The sequence below is a fragment of the Rhipicephalus microplus genome, chromosome X, assembly GCF_043290135.1.
Source record: "Rhipicephalus microplus isolate Deutch F79 chromosome X, USDA_Rmic, whole genome shotgun sequence".
In the NCBI taxonomy this organism is placed as follows: Eukaryota; Metazoa; Arthropoda; class Arachnida; order Ixodida; family Ixodidae; genus Rhipicephalus; species Rhipicephalus microplus.
The window spans coordinates 203,310,920-203,333,906 of NC_134710.1; the positions used below are offsets into that span (position 1 = coordinate 203,310,920).

Genomic DNA, 22,987 nt, shown 5'->3' on the forward strand with positions numbered 1-22,987 from the left:
GGGGAGGGAGAACGACAAAGAGTGATGTGTTGGATTGTGTTCGAGTGAGTGGTTTTTCTAGGTTACATTTGGTGGCAGTGGTGACAACGTGAACCCACGTTTACAAGGAGTAAGGCTGCCGTGATGACAGCAACAGTCGGCCCTTCACAGATGCACCTTACGAAAGACACGTCGTCCACTGCCCTGGAACCTCCTGTTCTGACTACGCAGGAAAGCTTGGAACAGGCCGTGGGAACCCCTGTCTCCTCACACATACCGCCACCAGCGCCCCATCAGCCTCTCTTGTCGAAGTTTTATGTCGAGGATACGTCAAATCACCCTCAACAGTCAAGCGCTGGTGCCAGTCTACCTACACCTGACTGCTCGCAAGTCCTTGTTTTATAAGGTGAAGCCGACAGACAAGCCCCTATGCAAAATATCGAAACCTGCTTCGCTACCCGGTTGCTCTCTCTTGATGCCACTCTCGCCCAACGTGCCCCGACGGCGGATGTCGTCGCCGACCTAGCTGCGCGGCTCTCCGTCACTGAGGAGTAGTCTGGCCTTCAGCAACGTGTGTCTACCACGGTCGAACGAAATGTTCCTGTGTCAGCTCAGCCTCGGTTTTTCAGAGCATAACTTCCACCACCTACTTTCGATGGCACCACGCCGTGGACAGCATTTTTGGCGCAGTTGAAAACCGTTGCTGCCCCAAACGGCTGGACAGTTCAAAATAAAGCTCAGGCGCTCGTTGTACAGCTCCGTGGCGCCGCGGTTGAATACGTCGAGTACATCCCACAAGTCGTTCGCTCGAACAATGGAGCTGTAGTCGTGGCGCTGGAAACCAGATTTGGCAACAGTCACCTTCTTAAGCTCTACCTCACACAACTGAAACACGTCCGGCAATGTCGCCGCGACTTTCAAGAGCTCGCTGCTCACGTCGACAGCTTGTCCCGAAAGGCCTTGTCGGGTTGCTCTACCGTAACCATAGACCTTATTGCGGCTAATGCCTTTGTTGATGCCATCAATATCAGAAGCGTCCAGCACTTCGTCCGCCTCGCTCGTCTAACTGACGTACGGTAAAGCTTTAGCTGTCGCTCTTGAGGCGAAGATACAAGAGCGCTCGCAAGCAACTGAGGATTCATACAGCCCTATTGAAAAAACCTCCACAATTAGAATGGTGAATTCCACCATCCATCATTTTGGTTGATTATGGTACTGGAAATGTTAGTGGCACATGGTGTAACGTGGCGTATGGTGGAGCGTATGGTGGATGGTGCACTCCAGCTGGCAATGCTGGAGCGTGAAGCAGCGTCAGAACCACTGTGACGAGCTGCCACTAAAGAAATTATAAAAGCAATTGTAAAAAACAATGTAGAAAGCACCCGCAAAAAAAAGTGCGTGAGCGCGGAGTTGAACCTGCCACCTTCGGACTCAAAACTGAGCACACTAACCACTCTGCCTTGCCGACAGATGGCAGTAATTGTGTTTAAGATGTAGTCCACTCGCAAATTCACTGTATAATTTCATTTCTGTTTGTCCTTACTCGAGATGGACGGGATGTCCACCTGCTACTAAAATTTGCAGATTTGATAAGCACGAACAACTGCTGCCTGTAACGATTGCCACTGCTATAATGGCAACAGCGCCATGTTTTTGTTACAATATACAACCGCAAAAAAACTTAGTAGACTGAGGAGCAGGTAGAGTTTATAGGCGGTTCCTGCCAAGTTTCATATCTGTTTCTCGCTCCTTCCAAAGGACGATATCTGTTCAGGCTTTATCACACTGCTATGCTCATTCAATAGATAAGCCCCCACAATTGATTGTGATGTTTTTTGCGGAACGCACAGTGCAGTCGTGCCAGTGCACCCCTGTTGCTCTGTCGTTAGGAACAACTACATAACGGCTTGGCCAAAATAAATGCAGTGCGCCAGAAACATTATGCTGTCATATTGGTTCAGTAAGCATACGAATTGACGAGTCCGTGTTCTCGCATAAGAGCCAGTGATGTGCCGGCGAGTGCGACCGGCGGCTGTCGATGCGGGGAGGCGTACATTTTGTAAAAGTGCTGCAAGCGCGTCGCATCGATGTTTGTCGCTTTTTGCGCGGAAACCGTACCCAATAAAAAAGGCTCTATTTAGGTTAAAAATGCCACAGATATGCTGTATTGTCACTTTTACTCGCCAAAAATGTGTATTCTGAAACCTAGAAGCACCGATAACACTTGTATGGGCTCGTTCAGTAGGACTAACCTTTGGTGGAAATCATGGTGGTAGAACAGAAAGGTGAAAGTCAAATTCGCTGGAGCTCGTCTTGACGCATGTCAAAAGTGAAAGTTTCTGCATATTCGCGCGCACTTGGTTAACTTAAAAGTACGGCTCAAGCAATAAAGTGTGCAAGAATTGCCAGAGTGCCCCACCGCGGTGGTGTAGTGGCTAAGGTACTCGGCTGCTGACCGGCAGGTCGTGGGATCGGATCCCAGCTTCGACGGCTGCATTCCCAATGGTGGCGGAAATGTTGTAAGCACGTATGCTCAGATTTGGGTGCACGTTAAAGAACCCCAGGTGGTCGAAATTTTGGAGTCCTTTAGTACGGCATCTCTCCAAATTATATGGTGGTTTTGGGACGTTAAACCACACATATCAACCAAAGAATTTCCAGAGTTGCGTTTCAAGTGTGGCGACATCAAGTGACCGCTTTGTTCTGCTCTAACACTGAAAGGGGCAATTGCGAACTGGAGTCCATTTAGTTCTCGACAACCGCGCGCCGATGTAAAACATTTATTGTCTCTGTTCACAGTGATTTCTCTAGTTTTCTAAAGATTACAACAAAAAACACATTGCGAATGTCATACTGACGTAAGTACGTGCGCGAAATGTAAACATATTTACGGCCGCATATTCTACGCTCCACAAAATTTGAAGCGTTGTTGACACCACAGGAATAAAAAAATAAACGGGCTAAGAAGCTTAATGAGCAGCGTTGGTTTCTTTTCACCGTAAACATATATCTCTGCGCATTCAAGACTGAAACACTACCAATGAGGGGTTTCACATACTCTCATGTGCTTTTTCATCATGCAACCATCATCCACCAAGCCTTTCACCAAACACGTTTTGCCTCGCCACCATCAGCCTGCATTTTACACTATCACCACCATTGACTCGTCACCACCACCACCATCTGCCACCATTTTTTCTACTCTAGCCGTACTAAGCCGACATTTTCTACCGTCACCACCATCGGCTCGCCACCACCACCATCTGCCATCATTTTTTCCACTCTGGCTGTGATCAGCCATTATGCTCACTTACAGTTTCCACCACAACCACTAATATTTCCACCATATCAAATATTTTTTTCACCATATCCTTTAACAATTCCAACATTCACCAATCGAGGATTTACAATACGGCGGAGGCCAACATACACGGACCCACCATCCAGGACATGACATTTGGCTCCTACTTGGCACCGCGATCCAAGAGCGGTACTCCGATGCCACCACTTCCACGATGTTGGGCATTTTGCTCAGAACTTCTCTCGGGTGACCGAGTCGCTGACAAATTCAGCTCCTCCTATGCAGTCTTCCTCGGAAAACTACAATGCGGGCCATCGAGGTCAGGACCCCGCATTATGGCTGAAGCCCCTCTTCTTTCCATGGCCCCTTCACTGAGATGCCAACTCAGCCAGTGAATCTTGGAGATCCGCCGCAGCACATTGAAGCACCAGTGGGCACAGGGGCTGCATTCAGTTTTTTAGCGATGAGTTTCTTGTCTGGAAGATTTCCAGTGATACCCGAGCCGGTCGATCGACCCCATATCGTCTTAGCTGACGGAGCCACTCTACCTACTCTCAGCGAAGTCTGCCTGATTGTGTGTGCGCTTGGGAAGATAGTGAGACAGCGTTTCCTTGTTGTCCCAAACCACCTGTGTGTGCCAGTGATCTTAGACTGTGATTGGTGCGCAGAGTTTGGCATAACTTTGCAGTTTAACGGCACTGACTGCACCATTGAACGGACATCTACCGCTTCGACATCGATTCGAGCAAGTATTGAAAGTTCCAATCAAGCTTGCTCTAGGCAGTCGTATTTCCCGATGAGTCAAACCATTTACAGAACTGTTGACAAAGCGCGCTTGCTGCTCTCTGAGAACTACCGCATGATGAAAAGTCTGATTATTAAATTTTTTTCGAGAGTCGCCATGCTAACAATGGGCACAAATACGACCGTGGGTACGAACAGAAGTGAAATACCTGAAATCGGAAAACCATCCGTGCTTTTCAATCCTGCGATTACGGCAACCTCAGTTACCACATCTTGTCGTCTGCTGTGTGGGTTCCTGTTTACAGCCACGACAAGTCCTTTGTTGACCAGGACATTCTTGTAGAAAGTATCATTTGTTCTCGGCCCGGACGCGAATTCGCAATGCCGCGGGCCCTCCATTGCTGTTCCGGCGAAACCTTGGCAGTGCTTGTCTTCAAACTGTCTGATCGTATCCTGTGGGTGCCGTCAAGCACCGTCCTCGGTACCTGTACGTACCTTGAAGCACCGTCTGTCTTATCAGTAGTACAGCCCATAGCACCTTCGACACCAACTGCATCACCCTTGGACTGGAATGAATTCAACTTCGGCCCCAACTTGACTCCGTCACAGAAAGCAGAGATTCAAGCACTTCTATGGACATTCCGTGACTGCATGGCGATGCCACTCAGTGAGCTCGGTGACACTGCAGCAGAATCGACACCAGCTCTGAAGTTCCTGTTCAGCATCACCCACGTCGAGTCTCTGCCTCTGAACGCGCAGAAACCGGTAAGCAATTGGATGACATATCGCTCTCATCAAGTCCGTGATCGTCCCCCGTAGTTCTTGTGAGAAAGAAAGACGGCACAATCCGTTTCTATGTTGACTATCGACGGCTAAACAATGTCACCAAGCCTGACGTGTATCCACTTCCTCGTCTTGACGATGCCCTTGACTGCCTCCATGATGCCCCTTTTTTCACTACACTGGATCTTCTTTCTGGCTATTGGCAGGTGGTGCTACACCCTAATAACGCTGAGAAGACCACCTTTATAACTCCGGATGGCCTATACGAGTTTAACCGGCTGCCATTTGGTCTCTTCAACGCTCCTGCTACATTTCAGTAAATAATAGACTGGGTTCTTGGGCACCTCAAGTAGTCGATGGCTTAGGTATATTTAGACGACATAATTGTCTATGCTCCCACGTTTCCCGAATACCTAAAGCGTTTGCAAGTAGTCTTGCGTGCTCTCCAAGATGCTCGTCTTTGCATTAAACCTTCCTAGTGCGTTTCAGACTTTTCGCAGTTAGTTACGTGGGGAACGTAGTCAGCGCCAGAGGCAGGCATCAGCCCTGATCCCATGAAGCTCCAAGCCATTGTCTGCATTCCGCCTCCCGCCACGGCTTAGCAGCTTAAAAATTTCTTGTGCTTCGCTTCATATTTCAGATGCTTTGTCCTTGACCTCGCTTTTCCCGCGGTACCTCTCAATGAGCTACTGAAGAAAAAAATTCACTGGAATTGGGGACCCGACGAAAAAGCTTCCTTCCGCAACCTCAAGACTGCCCTTCAAGCACCACCGACGCTCGCGCACTATGACGAGAATGCCCCAACAATTCTACACACCGATGCCAGTGGTCTTGGCCTCGGAGCTGTTCTCTTGTAAGGTAACGAAGACGAACAGGAGAGCCCAGTCGCTTATGCTATCCGCCGGCTCAGTGAATCTGAGAGCCGATACCACGCCTCTGAACTTGAGTGCTTGGCGGTAGTTTGGGCAGCCGAAAAATTTCGCTGTATGTTATGGTAAAAGCTTCATGGCTGTTACCGACAACGTCAACCTTCGCTGGCTTTACACAAAAAAGACTGCAATGCTAAGTTCGCAAGGTGGGCTCTCAAACGGCAAGATTACAACTTTTCCATCGTCTATCGCTGTGGTGCTCGCCATCAAGACGCTGACTACGTTTCTCGCCACTCGACCACTTTCAGCGATATCTCCCCAGTTTCTGCAGTGCTTGATTTACGAACTACACAGCTACAAGACGCAGAAATCGGCGATATAACCCGACGACTATCTGGGGAAGTACGCACTCCCAAGTGTCGTCGTGAAAGTCTTTCTGCGTAATATGCTGTCCGAGGAGTTCTTTATCACCCGAATTATTGAGATGGGTCGTGCGTGCATGTTGTGCCGGGAGCCATGCGACAATCGGTGCTACTCATGTGCCACGACGCTCCAACTGCCGGTCACCTCGGGCTGCACAAGACGCTGGCCCGCATCAAAGAGAGGTTTTGGGGGCGGCGCATGCAGAGTGACATTTCCCGCTATGTTTTGTTGTGCACAGTCTGTCAAGCCCGGAAGGCCACCACCAATTCGCAACTGGTTCTTATGCAACTCATCCCTCCTCCAGGAAAACATTTTGAGATTCTGGGACTTCATCCTAAGGGACCGTTTCCACGTACGTCACGCGGCAACAAGTTCGTCATTGTTGCCATGGACTATCTCACGAAGTAGACTGAAGTCAGCGCCGTCCCTGCCTCTTCGACTCTGCACTTCCTCACGTTAATCAACGAGTGTGTCATTTCTCGCCATGGCACGCCACGCTTGCTCATCCCTGACCATGGCACGGCCTTCACGTCTCGCGCATTCAGAAACCGACTGAACGACCATGGAATTCGGCATGCCGCAGCCACTCACTCCTCAACACCCACAACAAACGGTCTGGTGGAACATACAAACCGTACCATAATGGACCTACTGGCATCATATGGGAGTCCCACTCATAACAACTGGGACGAATACGTTGCCGCTGCTGTCGTTGCCTTCAAGACGGCACAGCAGGAAATGACACGGGAGTCACCGTTCAAGCTTGTCTATTGAAGGACGCCAAGGCTTCCGCAAGAGCGCTTTTTTGACTTGAACACAACAAAGCGAAATCATCTGGTTAACACCAGTACTTCAGAGCTTTTTCGGAAGGCTCGCTTTAGAGCGCATCTGGCCATAGCGCATCGCTAGCCGTTATTCCGCTCGCCTTCCAACAAGAACCACACCCCTTTCAACTCAGAAGACCTAGTGCTGTTTCGACGCACCCAGCGTGTTCCACCGCGTTGCCAGAAGTTTTTTCCCCAGTATGCCAGCCTATTTCGCGTGGTAGAGCCCTAGGTTCTGTTACGTTCCACCTGAAAATTATTCCCGAACTGAGCTCCAAAACTAGAAACCGTGTTCCCCCCCCCCCCCCCACCCATCCAAGCCAGTTGAAACTTTATGTGCCGCGTGATTTCTGTATTCACGCCTCTTCGTCTTCTGACTCAGACTCGAGAGGAGAGGGGGCGATGAATGTAGCGGATAATAGCAACGGGGTGACCGGCGCGTGAGGGGTAGACCGGGGAGAGAGAACAACGAAGACAGTGATGTGTTGAATTGTGTTCGAGTGAGTGGTTCTTGTGCGTTACAATATTAAAGCAATTCCTTTCCCGACATCAAGCCTCTCTAAGGCAACTTTGCGATCAAGTTCCATGCACTGGCGTAGCTCAGTCGTAGAATACTGGGCTCGCACGAAGTGGACCTGGGTTGGAGCCCCATTGGGTCTTTGGTACTAGTTTTTATTTCTTATTTTGGACGACAGTGATTACGGATACCAGTGGCGGCAGCGGACAACTAAATCGCTGCATGTCACAGCAGTTTTGATCTTATAACAGCTTTCATGGTAAATTTCAGCCGCCGCAGCCGGGATTAGATCCCACAATCTGCAAGCCAGCAGCCGGGTACCTTAGCCAACTAGAGAACACCGCGGCGGGGCGGCTCTTAAGTGTTGTTCTAGCTCTCACCGACAGAGTTATGTTAAATCAAGCGCGCTGTCCCGGTCGTATTTAGTTGTCGGCACTCGGTTATCACGTATACTTTTGTATCGTGGATTTCGCTTTTCAATACTGGCTTTGGTTAACTTTTTCAAGGCGGCTTTTAGGCAGACAGGAACGGCGCATGTGTCTTGTAATCATAGTTCTACAGGCGATTGTCTTTTTGGTGGCACTTAAGGAGGCAGCCCATTATTATGGCCACAAGGCATGGCGTCACGTCCAACAGAATTGTTTAAAGTAAACCTTCGCGAATGCTAGTAGAGCGATCTTTGAGGTGATAAAAAACAGGCAAATAATGGTGGAGGTAGCCCATCTTTTTTTGTATATTGGAGACCAAGAACTTTTTTTCTTTTTTCTGCCTTTGAGAACTTCATTCGTGCTTGGTGCAACTGATTTCACCTCGGCAATGAATTAAGTACCATAAGATGTATCTCCTGTGTTTAGGTTATCATAGCAGATCCCCGGGAACTGAATTTCGCTTATTCATAGTATCGTCACAGAAGACAATAGCTGTGCACGTAGCCACGAGAAACTTTAATGAAAACAGCGACACATATGGAGAAAAGAACAGTAAAATAACACATACAAGGCCTCACTCGAATTTGCACTTTTGTAAGGGTACTTTGTCATTATACGTTCTTTACAGATTTATGGAAATTTCACCGTAATAAAAACTACTGACTGCATTGAATCATAAATGTTTTTTGCATTTGTACTGCGAATCAAAATATAAAATAAATATTTAAGGCAGAAGATGCTGTTGCTGATAAGTACGAATATCTGCTGTTGACGCGAACGTTTGTAGTTACAATCTAAAAAGGCACTGCTCAGTTTTCTTTAAAAATGGGCATATGGCTGACAAGGAAATCTAGAATTTTTTCGTGGAAATCTGTACCACTGCCTAAAATGCTTCTGACCACATTCTCCCTTTCGCATATACTGCATGCAATAATACAGCGCTCAACACCATCGTTTCTCATAGTCATATTGTGGTTTCGGGACGTAAAATCACAACTATTAGTATTACTGTCTTCTTTTCCGAACAATTGCGGCAGCCATGCGTGCATTAAATCACGAATCTTGATCAGAAAGCGCGCATATAGGGAGGCATTTAGATTTTTGAGCTTCTATCACGGCTTCGATAATTATAAAGAATAATACAGGAACGTGAGAAGGTAGGGAGTATTTTTTAAAAATAATACCTCTAGAACCCCATTCCAGCATAACAAACCTTGGTATGAATGTGTTAGTTCATTAAAAAAAAGCTATGCAGGTGCCTTGGAAATTCCTATAGGGTGTAAATGCTACAGCGTTACTTTTGGCAAGGCCGCTCGATTCCCCTCTTTTGGTTCGGCCTGCAGAGTCATCTTCTGAACAAAAGAGCGCGCGTCAAAGCAAAAGTTGACAGACCGGCCATGACGGGTAGTGAGGGTGCTGCAGATCGGTGAGGTAACCACCCTTGCACATGCTTGCACTGCGTCGCGCGAAGGTGAAATATCACTTATACTCCCTACTTTGTGAGATTCCTGTCCCTAGTCATGCGTTCAGCAAGTGATGCCATTTTGTTGTTCCGGACTGCTGTTTGGTTTAAAGGTCCACTCTTTTTATCGAGAAGCTACTAAGTAAATTTCTGGCAACGAAGGTAGTTCCCAGCAGCTCGCTTGAAAACATACTCAGACTTTTTCGGAAACCGCTTTGCCGCAAAGCCTTACATCTGTGAAGTCTTGCAAAGTTTGTATAATAATTTATGTGCATGTGAGACTATTTACGAAAAAAAGCATTGTTTGTAACAGTCCAAATCACATTATACCTACATTTACGTCTTGGAAATAAATAAGTCACAATACGCAAATAAAGGTGATCAGTATACATTCACAAAAATTGTCATTACAGGTAACTATTCGATTTCTACTACACATTTAATGAAAAATGTCACGGAAATAAATATGTCATGGCGCGCAAATAAATGCTGTAAGTATACAATTATAAATAAAATACGCGCACATTTACTTCAGCTATTTACTTGATACTGAATTAGAAGTTAGTACGTAACAATTATTAACAACAAGATAATTATGGTAATGTTGAGTTGCCGTACGTAGTGGTGCTGCCAGGGGGTGGCACACCAGGTTCGCGCACACCTCCCCCTCAAATTTTTTCGTTATGGCATATAGAGCAAATAAAGCACACTTCAAACAGGAGCCCCCCTCCCCCCGAAAAATAGTTCTGCCTACACCCTTGGTCGTACTAGCGAGAGCAAGACGAGGATTTTGTGCTTCCTCATTGCTTCAATTGGACCGCCAAGCTCACCGCCTGGATATAATAGAGCGCGTGTATGGAGAACCATATTCATATGAAAAATTTATTGTTGGGCTAATTAGTGTGCGTAATTGGCTTTGACATAGTACCGCAGAAGTATTAGAGATTCCCTCACTTCGCGCACAACAGCGGCCTCACGGCACACATCTGATAAGCATGCGGAGTTTTTTATATATAAATACTGAGACAAACGTAGTGTTTTTTGGTACTGGCAATATCGCAGAACCTGTTCCAACAGCCAACTTTTTTTCTCCAATGTTTTCATGTCACCAGAACAGCCCAAAATCTTTATTGCGCATTAAGTCTACACATATATACCACTATCGTCGGTAGTCAGCAGTAATTTTGAATTAAACTAGCTTTATTAAGCTCATAAGAATTCTAAATTGCAGCGAATCAACCACATAGCCACATTAAATATCCCCCTTCCTAATAATAATAATAATGATAATAATAATAATATCGGGGTTTTACGTGCAAGAACCAGACAATTATGAGTCACGCTGAAGTGGAGGGCGTAAGAAATTTTTAACTATCTGGTGTTGTTTAACGTGCAGTGACATCACACAGTGCACGGGCTTCAACCGCCACGGCCAGGATTGTCCTCTTTACAGTGTTCATCGTATTCCTTGCGCTAACAAGTATCACTCAATCATCGGCCACTAATCCAGCTGAAGTGATGTAGCCCGTTCATGAGAGCGTCTGGCAGCGAAGAATGACAAAGCACACTTATCCGAAACACATGAAACTGCTGGCGCAGATAGCTCACTGTGGCTGAAAAGAGCTTTGGGAGAAACACCTCCGTCGCTGATAGCTAGTGGCACAGCCGATGAGCCGAGTTGAAAGAGATGTAGCGCTCTCACAGGAAGCAAAAGCGTTTGGCGGGCCACACCAAAGAGGTGAGATTGAGTGGTCGTTCTTGTGGCTGAGTTAAGTCTCTGAGTTTAGTGTTGCGGCGAAATAGTACCTAACCGGTAGATGGTGTTCTCCAGAGACGCTTGAATGACGTATTGATGCTTCGTTTTTTTTTGTCTTCAAATTTTTTTTTCAGTTTTAGGTGGCGAGAGCTGCGTGGTCAGGGTGGTGCGTAGCCAACCAAACATTTCTTTTTTTGCAGCGAGTAGGGGAAGGCAGTTCGTGCGCCTGTATATACACACGTGAAATAAAAAAATTGAGGGCAGTCGACACGAATTCTCCCATTTTCCCGTACTAGTACGCTCCAATGCAAGTCACGTGAAAATAATATGGTCACTAGGTGTGAAGAGGTCGTCACATAACTTGCGATTTCCGCATCCAGGTTCACCTGTCTTTTTTTTTTTTACACCCATGACCCGACCGAATGGGTGGCATTGAGTTATTGATGGGATGTCATCCGGTTTTCATTTTACTCAGAATGCAGAGTAATATGAAGCACTTACACACAGCGGTTATCGCAAATGTGGCGCAAATATTGTCTTAAATGGAATTCTAAGATGTGTTGACGTCGAATTTTTCAATTTGCCTAACCGTCTCGTGAAAACTATGCCTACGTACTAATAATTTGGCGTCAGCTACTCGGAAGTGGCTTCTTGGGTAAGTCCAACTGCAGCCTTTTTGCACTTACGAAGTCTATGAAGGAACTTTTCTCCACCAAATTTGCGTCTGGCAATCTAAAGGTTTTCATCCTTGCAAGTTTTTCAGTGGAAGCTTGCTCGTTGATGTACCACAGTGGCAGCGTTAACCCCACCCGGTAGGCACGAGCCGGTGGGGGTAGCCTTTGAAAATGTCCCTTAAACCAATTTTGTTTTATTTTGCCTTTTGTTTGTTTTTTGTTTTATTTTTCATAATTCAAACTAAGCCAATCTAACTAGTAGTTCTACAAAAGGACATCGCGAATATATTTGGCAATATTGGACTTTACGGGAAAGCAGCACAAAAATAATGACATACTTCACAAAGCCATTTTCACAAAGAGAAAGAATGCACTTTTAAGCACCATCTCCACTCTCAGTATGCAACGCATCACAACTACGCTAAGGCCGCCTTCTCTTCATTTATGTAAAGGTTGGCTGAAACGAAACCGCAGCCTTTAGAGCACTTGCAAGTAAGAGGCATGTTTGTAATGACAACGATAAGTGTAGTGCAAAGCATGTGGACATAGAAAAGAAAAGTCATAAATCTGAAACCTTTAGCACTTTGTTCTTACATAGAGCTAGTGTTTGATAAAGGAAGATGACTCTGTGAATAAATACGCCCGTATATGTGGTAGTTTAAACACACGGGAATGAAGTTCACTTACATCAAGTGGACGGTAGCAAATGTCCATAAACTGGTAAAGGTCCCGAGGAATGACATTGTATTTGCTTTCATTTATGTACACATTTTCATGTGTGTGGGCCAGTCCTGAAAAAATAGAAACAAGAGAGAAAGAACGGCATACTTCGACTGGTAATCTTGCAATAGAAATCTGCCCAAAATGACAAAATCCTAGAGCTGTTTACCTTTTGTTATGGAAACTTGTACAAACGAGTTTAAGACGTTAGAGTACTGAATCGGCTTCTCTTTCATAATTTCCTACAGGTAAACCCGGCAATGAGCAGCCAGAAGCCGGTAGTTTGTTTGTATAACTTTCTTTACTCTTTCTTTCCACGTTTTATTGTGACGACCACGTGCGGCCTCCTTGCTTATACCAGTTGATGCTCCTGCGGAGCCTATCACTATTCAAGGAACATAAATACACACATTTATTGTGGAGCAAAACAAATAAATGAAAGTGCTCCAGCCCGTACCACAATTAAAACGGCCGTCAACTAATAAAAAAATAACGACATCTGCCCAAAGGAAACCATGATGGGATGCGTAGTAGCATCGTCGCGCATAGTGATTCGGCAGAGAGCACGCGGTGTTTTCCAAACGTTGTCGGCGACGTCCGATGACGCTGCCGACAATGACAATATCACCGAGTCACCGGCATTGATTGATTGATTGATGGATTGATATGTGGGGTATAGTGTCCCAAAACCACTTTTTGTGAGAGACGCTGTAGTAGAAGGCTCCAGGAATTTCGACCTCTTGGAGTTCTTTAACGTGCACCCAAATCTGAGCACACGGGCCTACAACATCTCAACTTCCATCGGAAATGCAGCGGCTGCAGCCGGGATTCGATCCCGTGACCTGTGGGTTGGCAGCCAAATACCTTAGCCACTAGACCACCGTGACGGGGCGATTCACCGGCCTTGGCCTTCCGCTATTAGAACTTCTGCTCAGCTACTTTGGCTAGTGTCTCGTCAGTGTTACCAGCGCACCGTCTTCACTTTCGAACGCGATCGGCGTGCTTGACTCACACCTTATCGGTGTCGTTGGTCGTCCACTGCCGAAGCCTGCGTTCGTCGTTACGCAGGCGTTACGTCGCCATTTGCGAACGCGATCTGCTCTGCTAAGTCTCAGAACGCCGGCAACGGCCGGGTTAGGCCAAACCGCTTCGGCACATAATGCGGTGGGCGAAAGAGCTTCGCTTTCCGGTGTCCTGTCCCTCACAGATAAACGAGCCGAAAGAGTGTTCACTCGATGTGTCCTCGAACGTCGTGAGTGGTGGCGAGAGTGAAGCGAAAAAGGTGGCATGCTGCGAGCGCGCGGCAGGCGAGGGAGAGAGTGACGTCACCAAGGAAAGGTGTGACATACTTGGAATTTCGCACCACCCCAACACCTTCGTGGGGAAGTGCGGTGCGGCGCGTCGGCACGGAGGCAAGAACGGACAGCGTTACACAGGCTATTCAACGAGCTACTTTGCATCTAAAAATGTAAATGAAGAAGGCACAAGCCAAAAGAATTTTGATGAGAAGGAGAGGAGAATCAAAAAGAATAAACAGCATAAAATAAATAAAAAAGAAAAATAACTATAAAAAGGCGAGAAACGTATTTTCTTAAGTTGCAGGTTTTGGTGTTTTGATTCATGGAAGTGGAAATGTCTTCGGGCGCTGTTGACTTTCTGAATATTCTGAAGTTCTTCGGGGAAGTTGCAGAATTTGGTTAAGGGTGGTTGCTGTGGAATATGCCGGTGGTGCACGTTTTGGTAAATGTTTTTCATAGACAACAGACATGTCTGTTCTATGCTGCAAGTGAGGAGTAGGACCCTCCTCGTCCTCTTGATCACACTTCGATTGATTGATTTGTGGGGTTTAATGTCCCAAATCTACCATATGCTTATGAGGGACGCCGTAGTGGAGGACTCCGGAAATTTTAACCAACTGGGATTCTTTTACGTGCACCCAAATCTGAGCACACGGGCCTACGACATTTCCGCATCCATCGGAAATGCAGCCGCTGCCGCCGGGATTTGAACCCGCGACCTGCGGGTCAGCAGCCGAGTACCTTAGCCACTAGACAACCGCGGCAGGGCTTGATCACACTTCGAGCTTGTCAAGACAATTCGTAGATCGTTGCAACTTTTCTTATTGACAATGAGTCTGGCATCAATTCATTGAAGCATTTTATGATGGCATCAAATGTTGTCGAGTGGAGAACATCTTTTAACTAATTGGGGATGTGGTGTAAAATATTTCGGGTGGTTGTGCCGAATTTATTGTTAAGTTTGAATTAGCTTTACATGTAGTTAGAAAATGGTCGATATTTGTAGCATTTTAGTGTGATAGCAACTATATATGGACACTCTCGGCTGGATTTTGCCGCCGGCGTTGGCTTCACTTAACGTATATGTATACGTATCTGATTATTTGAAAATTCAAGAAAGAAAAATAGTCCAGGAAAAGACTGCGGCACGCGGAATCTAATATTGGACTTCCGAAATGTGAGTTTGAGGCGTTAGCCACTGATTGACGAAGTAGCACCTCCTTGAACGTTAAAATGGCAAGCTATTTATATATACCACTTATCGCTACTGACGGGAATCTTGTGGGGGAACTATCTTGTTTTCAGTATGAGCAAGATGACGCAATGAGCACGCGTGCCACATTGTCACGACGCAGCGGCGGGCGCTCTCATCTCCCACGCGTACCTTGTGCCACGGAGAGGAGGGGGGTGACGCTCATTCGCCCACCTTTATGTCACGGTGGGGAAATCGTATATCATGGCTGGTGTTGGACTTTCATAGGAACAATTCTGTCGTTGTTACCGTGCGTACGAAGATCCCTGCAATCGTTGCACAGTCTGCGTTTGCGAAAAGGATGCGCTTTTCAGACACAGCGTAGTAACATATGAGACGCTTATTTGCGTTCATCTGCATCTGTCAGTACGTTTCGTGCGTCATTTGTGCGTGAGAAATGTGGGGCACGTTTCAATCTGCTTGACATTCTGCGCGTGATGTTCCAATCTGGTGCTGTCGCACTCATTGCTTCGCATTTGCGGTATCGCTGTGAATTTTTTAGCGAATATAAACATTGTTTGTTTCATTAAAAACTTTCAAGTGAAACGGAAATCATCCGTGCACTCTTGATTGTTGGTTTGTATAAACTTTTGTTGGAAAACGCGTTATTTGATTTGTGCTTTTGATTCGATCATGGGCTGGCATTTTTTACCCTGTGTTTTCTACATTGCCTTTCAATATTTTGTGTTTTTATTACCTGGACTTTAATAAATCGCTTTGTTATGGCTATTGTAATAGCTGTACCGGACCTAAAATCTTTAGTGGCAAGCTCATCTGCCAACTCATCACCAATTACTGTAATGACCTTTACAAATGAAAAGGTGACCTTGTTTGATTATTGTATGGAGTTAAGAAGTGCCTTATTTTGGTAATAAAAGTATTAGCGTTAAGTGGATGGTTTAGTCCTCTCAGACATGATAAGCCATAGTGTGAAAAGCTGTTCTCGTTTCTAATTTCCGTGCTTACTCTACTGACTACGGTGGGAAATATAAGAGACGCATGCGAAGCGTAAAAAATAGGAATCTACCTACCATCAATCACAAGCTCCTTCGTTTTCTTGCCGACCACTTTGGTTAGCAGAGTGTATGCAGAGGTGACAAAAAACTGCCCTGGTTCGCCGATGATTTCGACCCCGGAGGAGGGGGGAAATAACTGGTCGATGGAAGATCGAACGGCTTCGCACACCTGTAAAAATCAATGCAAAACAGTTGTGTCATAAGTGAGAACCATTTCCTAACACGTCGGCTTTTACGTCCCAAAACCAAAACCACCATAAGTTTATGAGAGACGCCGTAGGGGAGGGCTCCGGAAACTATTCAGGCTAAAGCTTTAGGTACCTCTTCAAACGTGAAAACTGACCAACGTCCCACGTTGGCAGAGTCAATACGAGTGAGGCAAAAATAGTGATCCCTTCATGAAATCTTCTTGACGGCTCTGATCACCAAGACTTGTGACGTTATTGTGAGTTAATCATGAACTCACAGTGACGCGACGTGACGTAACGTCACAAGATGATGTCAGCTCAAGTCATCATGGCTTTGTCAAAAGTCGGTTGATTAAGGATGTATTGGAAAACCAGATGAGGTGTCTCCGATGCTTTGTTGTGTTTTATGTATCTTGCTATGGTGTACGTACTCCTATAATTTGCTTGTCAGCGTGGTACTTTTGTTTACTGAGCTGATTTATTTGAAACTGATAGTGAGGCTTGCCACAGGAACTGACTGTCGACGTATGAATAGAAAAAGCACCGAGCATTGCATACATTTCTGATATTGTGGATGTTCCGAATAAGGGAACCTAAAATATTTAGGTGCTAAACAGCTTGAAATCGCTGCTCGTAGTCTATCTACGCATCTGATATGGCAGGATAGCATTTAGAGTAAGAAATCGGTGGATGCCACGTGCAGGGGCAATCGATGATATGTGAAGTACGAATCAAGGATCAATTGTCATATTAAAACTAGCACAGCTTCACGAGGCGAACGTAAACTACGCCGTACATGGCATGATTATCGTGTTTGCGCCTAGAATTTGTGCCCAGTCGTCCACTCACGTAACGTAATACCAAATTTGGTACAGGCAAAGCTAGCGAAATGGCCCCAGCCATGCTATAAGCGTAGCATGTAGTCATGTTTTACGTGACACGCATGTAATCACTATCATGTTTGGGCGCGTCACTCATTTTTGTCGTCTATTCGCCAGACGTATTACCAAATTTGGTATAAGTGAAGCTAGGAAAACAATGGCGAGCACATTATAGCGTGGTATGTAGTCATGTTCTAGATGACACGCATAGTGTAATAAACATGTTTGCACCAGTCATATACCTTCGCAATCCACTCATTTCACGTAACGTCGAATTTGGCATAGGTGAAGCTAGCGAAATGGCTGTGAGCGCAATATGAGCGCAGCATGTTGTCACGTTTTACATAAAACGCTTGTAATCACTATCATCTTTGGACGTGTCATTCACCTTCTTCATCCGTTTATGATATTTATTACCAAATTTGGTATATGTGCAGCAAGTGAAATGACCTTGAGCGCACCTTGAGCTTGGTATGTAGTCATGTTTTTTACACGACACGCATGTTACAATTATCATGTTTACACAAGTCACATACCTTCATCGTTTATTCACGTCACCTAATACCAAACTTTGCGTACGTGAAGCCACAAAACTACCACGAGCGCATGATGAGCTTGGTAAGTAGTCATGTTCTTACATAGCCCGCATTTCGTGATTATCATGTTTGCACTAGTCATACATTTTTGTCATTCGTCACGTGACGTAATGCGAAATTTGTTATATACGAAGATAAATGATTACAAGCGCATCATGGGCGTGGCATGTAGTTATGTTCTTACATGACCCGCATGTCATGATTATCATGTTTGCACCAGTCATATAGATTCACCAATCATTCACTTCACGTAATACCGTTTAGTGTATGTGAAGCTAGCGAAATGACCGCGAGCGCATCATGAAAGTGGCATGTAGTAATGCTCTTACATGAAACGCATGTCATGATTTCCACGCGAGGGCCATTCACTTATGTTCGCCATACAATCATGTCATACAATACCAGTTTCATGATACGTCATGTGAACAAAACCACTGCAGGAACAGCAAGCCCCCGACATGTAAATCATGACATCCATGTCATATTTTTTTGGTATGACTAGTCACTTATTCTCGTCGTACAGTCATGTTTACCATACTAATTTTTGTATAGATCCGAATATCCAAACAGCTAGGAGAGCTATAGTTCATAGGAGAGCTATAGGACATAGACAAATATTATAAAACTCACCGAAGCTCCCTAAGAAACGTTTCGCATTTAAAAAGCTCAATACAGGCTCTAAGAAGGCTTTCACTACCCAATACAAAGTGAAATTGAAGAACAAGGTCTAAATTATACAATTAAGAGAAATAACCGAGAAGTCCTGGCAATGACTAACTTAACACTGAAAGCATATAAAAGACCTTCGGCTGGCTTGGAACCACGCCAAGCGAGTGAATGTTCCTTCGCCTACGCTTCTGCGGTGCTGCCTCGCTAAATTTCTGCGGGAAACAACCTGAAAAATTTCGGCGCAGACGACGCGTATCTCACGTCCCATCGCTTGCACGAAGTCGATAAAGCACTACAGGAAAAAGTAGCGCACATGCCAGACATCCAGCTACTCCCTAACAAGATAGCACTCGTGCCGGGAAAAACCCTGACGTGTTTACTTCAAACATCATTATCATCTAGATTATGGTAAACAGAGTAGTGCAAACTGTGGGATTGGGAATCGTTGGGTGGCCGTGTTTACGTACTTAATTTCTCAGGTTTCACAGTGGTGGAGTTGTCTACTTTTTAACACAAAAGTGTTTTCCTCCGGGGTTCAACACGGCTCCAATGACGTATTGCCGTCACGGATATGACGTAATAAAGTATATACATAGATATTGCAAATCATATTAACGAGAAGAAATTGCGGCGTCGAATCAGCGACCACCCACTTGGCAATGCGCGACGCAAGCCACTAAACCACGGAGCGTACGTTCTCACACATGCTAACGGCAAGCCATTTATATAAACGATATACCATTGACACCCCCAGAGCGCCTTAGCTTCCTCGTGTTTTCGTCATCAGCAGAGGGATGGCACAACGAGCTCGCGTTGGGCTTAGCGTTCGGTGCTTCTCGTGTTTCTTTGAGCGCACGCCACGACGCCGCGAGCAGAGACCGTTTCTTCTGCCCGTGCGCTTATAAGATCAGACTCGTGATGCTGCAGAGCACGAAGGTCAATTCGCTCACTGCTAGGGTCACGTCTACGTATGGAGCACGCTGCTCACATAACATGAAGCAGGAATTGTGAGAGTTTGTGCTCGTCTTCTGTGTACTTTTGCGTTCGTTTCAGGCGGCTTTCTTTTCGTTTGAGCAGCCTGCTTTAAGTGTAGACCTGAGACAGTTGTTTGTCCGTGCACGTGCTATGTATACTCATTTCACGTGTGTTTTTGCATGAGATGAGTGTCCAGCAGCTTGCAATTTGATGCTGCAGCATTTCTTCCTTTGATTTCGTGGCGAAACAATGCAAAATACACGCTCAGCTATGCAAGTACACTCCAAAATACACTGCAAATACAGTGAAAATATACGCCCAGTGCATCCAGCGACGGATCACCTTTTCCCAAAGCCCATGTAAGCACTGCCCCCCTCTTCAGTGCTTGTCGTCCACGCCCTATCACCGAATAGAACAATTGTGTGGGATTCTGTGAGCACACAATAGCAGTATTTATGGAATGACAGGGTTTGCATGCCACTAAAAAGTCACAGCTTCACCACAAAAGCGAAGCGATGAATGCAATGGAAACGAATTGGAATATCAGGTGAAGAAGGGCAAGCAGATAAAAATGTGCCCCACGTTTCTCACGCAAAAATGACGCACCAAACAGGCTATTATGTACAGACGAACGCGAATAAGTGTCTCAGTTGCTATTTCGCTGGGTCTGAAAAGCACGCTCTTTTCGCAAACGGAGACTGTGCAGTGAGTGTAGTGACCTTTGTGCACCCGGTAACTATACAACAGAATCGTTCCGATGAAAGACCAATGCGTACGGTTCTCCACACTTCGAGATAAGCGCGCACGTGCCTTAGCGTCTAATGCCACCTCATCGCGGGGCAATGTAACGCATGGGAGATGAACACATCAGTGCGCTTCGCCCCGTCATGACAGTGTGGCGACGCTAGAGTTACTCTATATGCCAACTTTAGGTAGCAGAGTTGCGCCAAAGTACGCCATCTTGGGTTCAAATGTCTTGCGGGAAAGCCACTTGTACCCACGTAGAAACAACGCTCGTGCTTCAGAGCGCTACATTGTCCCTCAATATTGAGGGACTACGGTATTAGCGTGCCTTTATTTTTTCGCTTCCTTTCTATTTTTCAAAGATATGAATAAAACTCGGTTGGTTCGGTAACGCCTAGAAGCCTTGATTTGATGCTTACGTTCTTGGTATGTAATAATAAAACAAAGTGCGTCGGATCGTTGAACCAGTAAGATGGTTGGTTTATACTAGCTTTTTATTTATGATTGGTTACACTAGCTTCGTCTTCTTTTCTACTGTTTTTCTCATTTACAATATGAAATTATTTTTGCACTTTTGATCGCTATCGAATAAGTTAGGGATGATTTTTTTTTCATCGTTCTGGACTCGTTCGTTACCTGTGTGAGGGAGCCAGGTGTAGTTTTATTGCCTTCAACTAAATCGGGCTGAATAGCCATTGAGAGTTGCCTTGCGACGCCCATATTACGCGCGGCTCTCTAGTACGCTCGTATCACAATCACGGCTCCCGACAGCTGATGTGAATGGTTGTTCAACAGCCCTGTCGCGCCCAACATTCCTTCCGTGTAAGATCTGAAAGCTGCATTAAATTCACGTAATTCACGCGCTAGCCGCAACGCCTTGCTGATTTGAATAAGTATATTTCAACTTATTCTCCCTTTCTTTGTAGTGCTATACCAGTCAGACCAATTGGGGCGTATGGAGCCAACACACGCTGACCAAATCTGCAGGTATAACGTAATCACTGCATCTGTAGGTAATACAAACTGAGTAAGTTCGTAGTGCCATGGGTAGATAGAAAAAGTCAAATATTTATTCTTTCCTCACTGAACAATAATCTTTATCTAGCAACATCCGCTGCCTCCGCGTCTAATCACATGGGCTGTAAGAAGTACAATTTACCACAGAATGCACTTGATACCACACTCCTCCAGACCAACATAACTACAGTACTGAAGAAGTGCAGCGAGAATAACAACAGCCTATGTCAACCAAGCTTGATCTGCCCAGAATCATCGTAGCCTTGATTTCTCCGCACTGCAGTTGAACCACTTATGACCACGTGATGGCGCTCGGCGAATAGGAGACTGAACTCCTGCAGGTGGAGTGAGCAGCGCCCGCAAAACAGTGGCGCTACTCTGCTACCTAAAGTAGCATACAGTAACTCTAGGCGACGCTCGCTGATTGCGCCATCTCGCTGGTGCTGAAAACAGGGTAGTTTCCCCAGGATTCTTATTGCCAGTAATAATAAGTGGTAGATATAACTAGCTCTCCATTTCAATGATGAAGTAGGTGCTTGACAGGTCGAATGTTCTATTCCGCTCGCCGAAGTCTTTCTCTGGATTACTCTTCTTCGTGTGGGACCCCATTGCTAAGGAAACGTGAACGGCGTTCCTTGATGGAGAAGCCCGCGCTGCCGAAGAACTACGAAGACACGTACCGGTGGCTTTCTGCAGAGGGTTCACTTGTCGGAATGCGCCATTGTAATGAAGAGAAAAGAGACAACACCCAATTTTGGGCTAGATGTTCTCATTCTGCACTTCGTGTTCCTCTGCTTCTTCCAGCCAGCTCCTCGTACCCAGAGCCCCGATTCCGCTGGTCTTAGTCATCAGGGCTCATCAAAAAAAAAAATATATATATATATATATATATATATATATATATATATATATATATATATATATATATATATATATATATACGTATACATATACGATGAATGACAGAGGTCATGAACGCAGACGATGGGGGTAAAATCCAGCCGATAGTGTGAATTTATTTGCTATCGCAAATAAATTAGAAGTCATAACCTCTGCCCCCCCCCTCCAGTGTTATTTCGCTAGACTGCTCCCACTAAAGTGAGTCGCTGGATCCGCCTCTTCATTCTCTATCACTAGCATCACATAGTTTCTTCAAAATATGCTAAAGGGAACTCTGTCGTAGTGCCTATGGGAGCTGCAACGCATGACACTTAAGCGAGCACGGGAATGATGGGTAGTACATGAATTTGCCTAATCTTTGTACTTTCGGCTCTGTTAGGATTCACGTGGCCTGGAGTTGCTTTGTCATGAGACGACAATCAGCAATCCTTCAGCAGTTATGCTTCACCGCCAATTATGCTCAGCAATTCAAATTGGCTTACAAAGTTCACAAGGGTTCGTACTCTCATTCGAAACAAAACCGAAACGCAGCAATAAACACAGCCACAAGTGGGCTGGAAGCCCACAAGCGCGAAGACTATGCAAATTCATGTACTACCCTTTATTCCCATGGCCGCTAAACAATTTTGGCTCCAGAGTCCTCTCTACCTAATTTTAGGAAAACCTATGACTAGCACCGCCCGTCCTCTATAGCGTACGCTTTATGCCCTTTGTCAACTGATTTCACTGACACTGACAATCACGCTCCGGCTATATCCTCTTAAGACCACTGATCCACTCCCGCCACACCTTTGCCTTTGATTTACTGTTACCCAGTTTCACCCTCTTCAAGTCGCTACCCATTATTCGAAGCAAAACAAAAAAGAGGAATACGGCGCTGTGCAGGATGGGCCAATTTTCGCGAAAGTCGGCATATTTTCGAGTTTCTACGACACACCGTTATGAACGAGCCAACAGTATAAAAAAGTCAA

The 22,987-nt window shown here is 45.6% G+C and overlaps 1 protein-coding gene across 3 annotated transcripts in view; it reads right to left on the reverse strand.

Moving 5' to 3' along the window:
* The window catches only part of LOC119187625 (ornithine decarboxylase), a 196,950-nt gene that overhangs the window by 24,141 nt on the left and 149,822 nt on the right, over positions 1 to 22,987 (reverse strand). For all 3 annotated transcript variants that reach the window (XM_075878493.1, XM_075878494.1, XM_075878495.1), the window contains exons 8-9: positions 16,062 to 16,215; positions 12,448 to 12,551 (exon numbers count right to left, since the gene is read on the reverse strand). In XM_075878493.1, the coding sequence (XP_075734608.1) occupies positions 12,448 to 12,551; positions 16,062 to 16,215 (258 nt within the window). The remainder of the gene's footprint in view (positions 1 to 12,447; positions 12,552 to 16,061; positions 16,216 to 22,987) is intronic.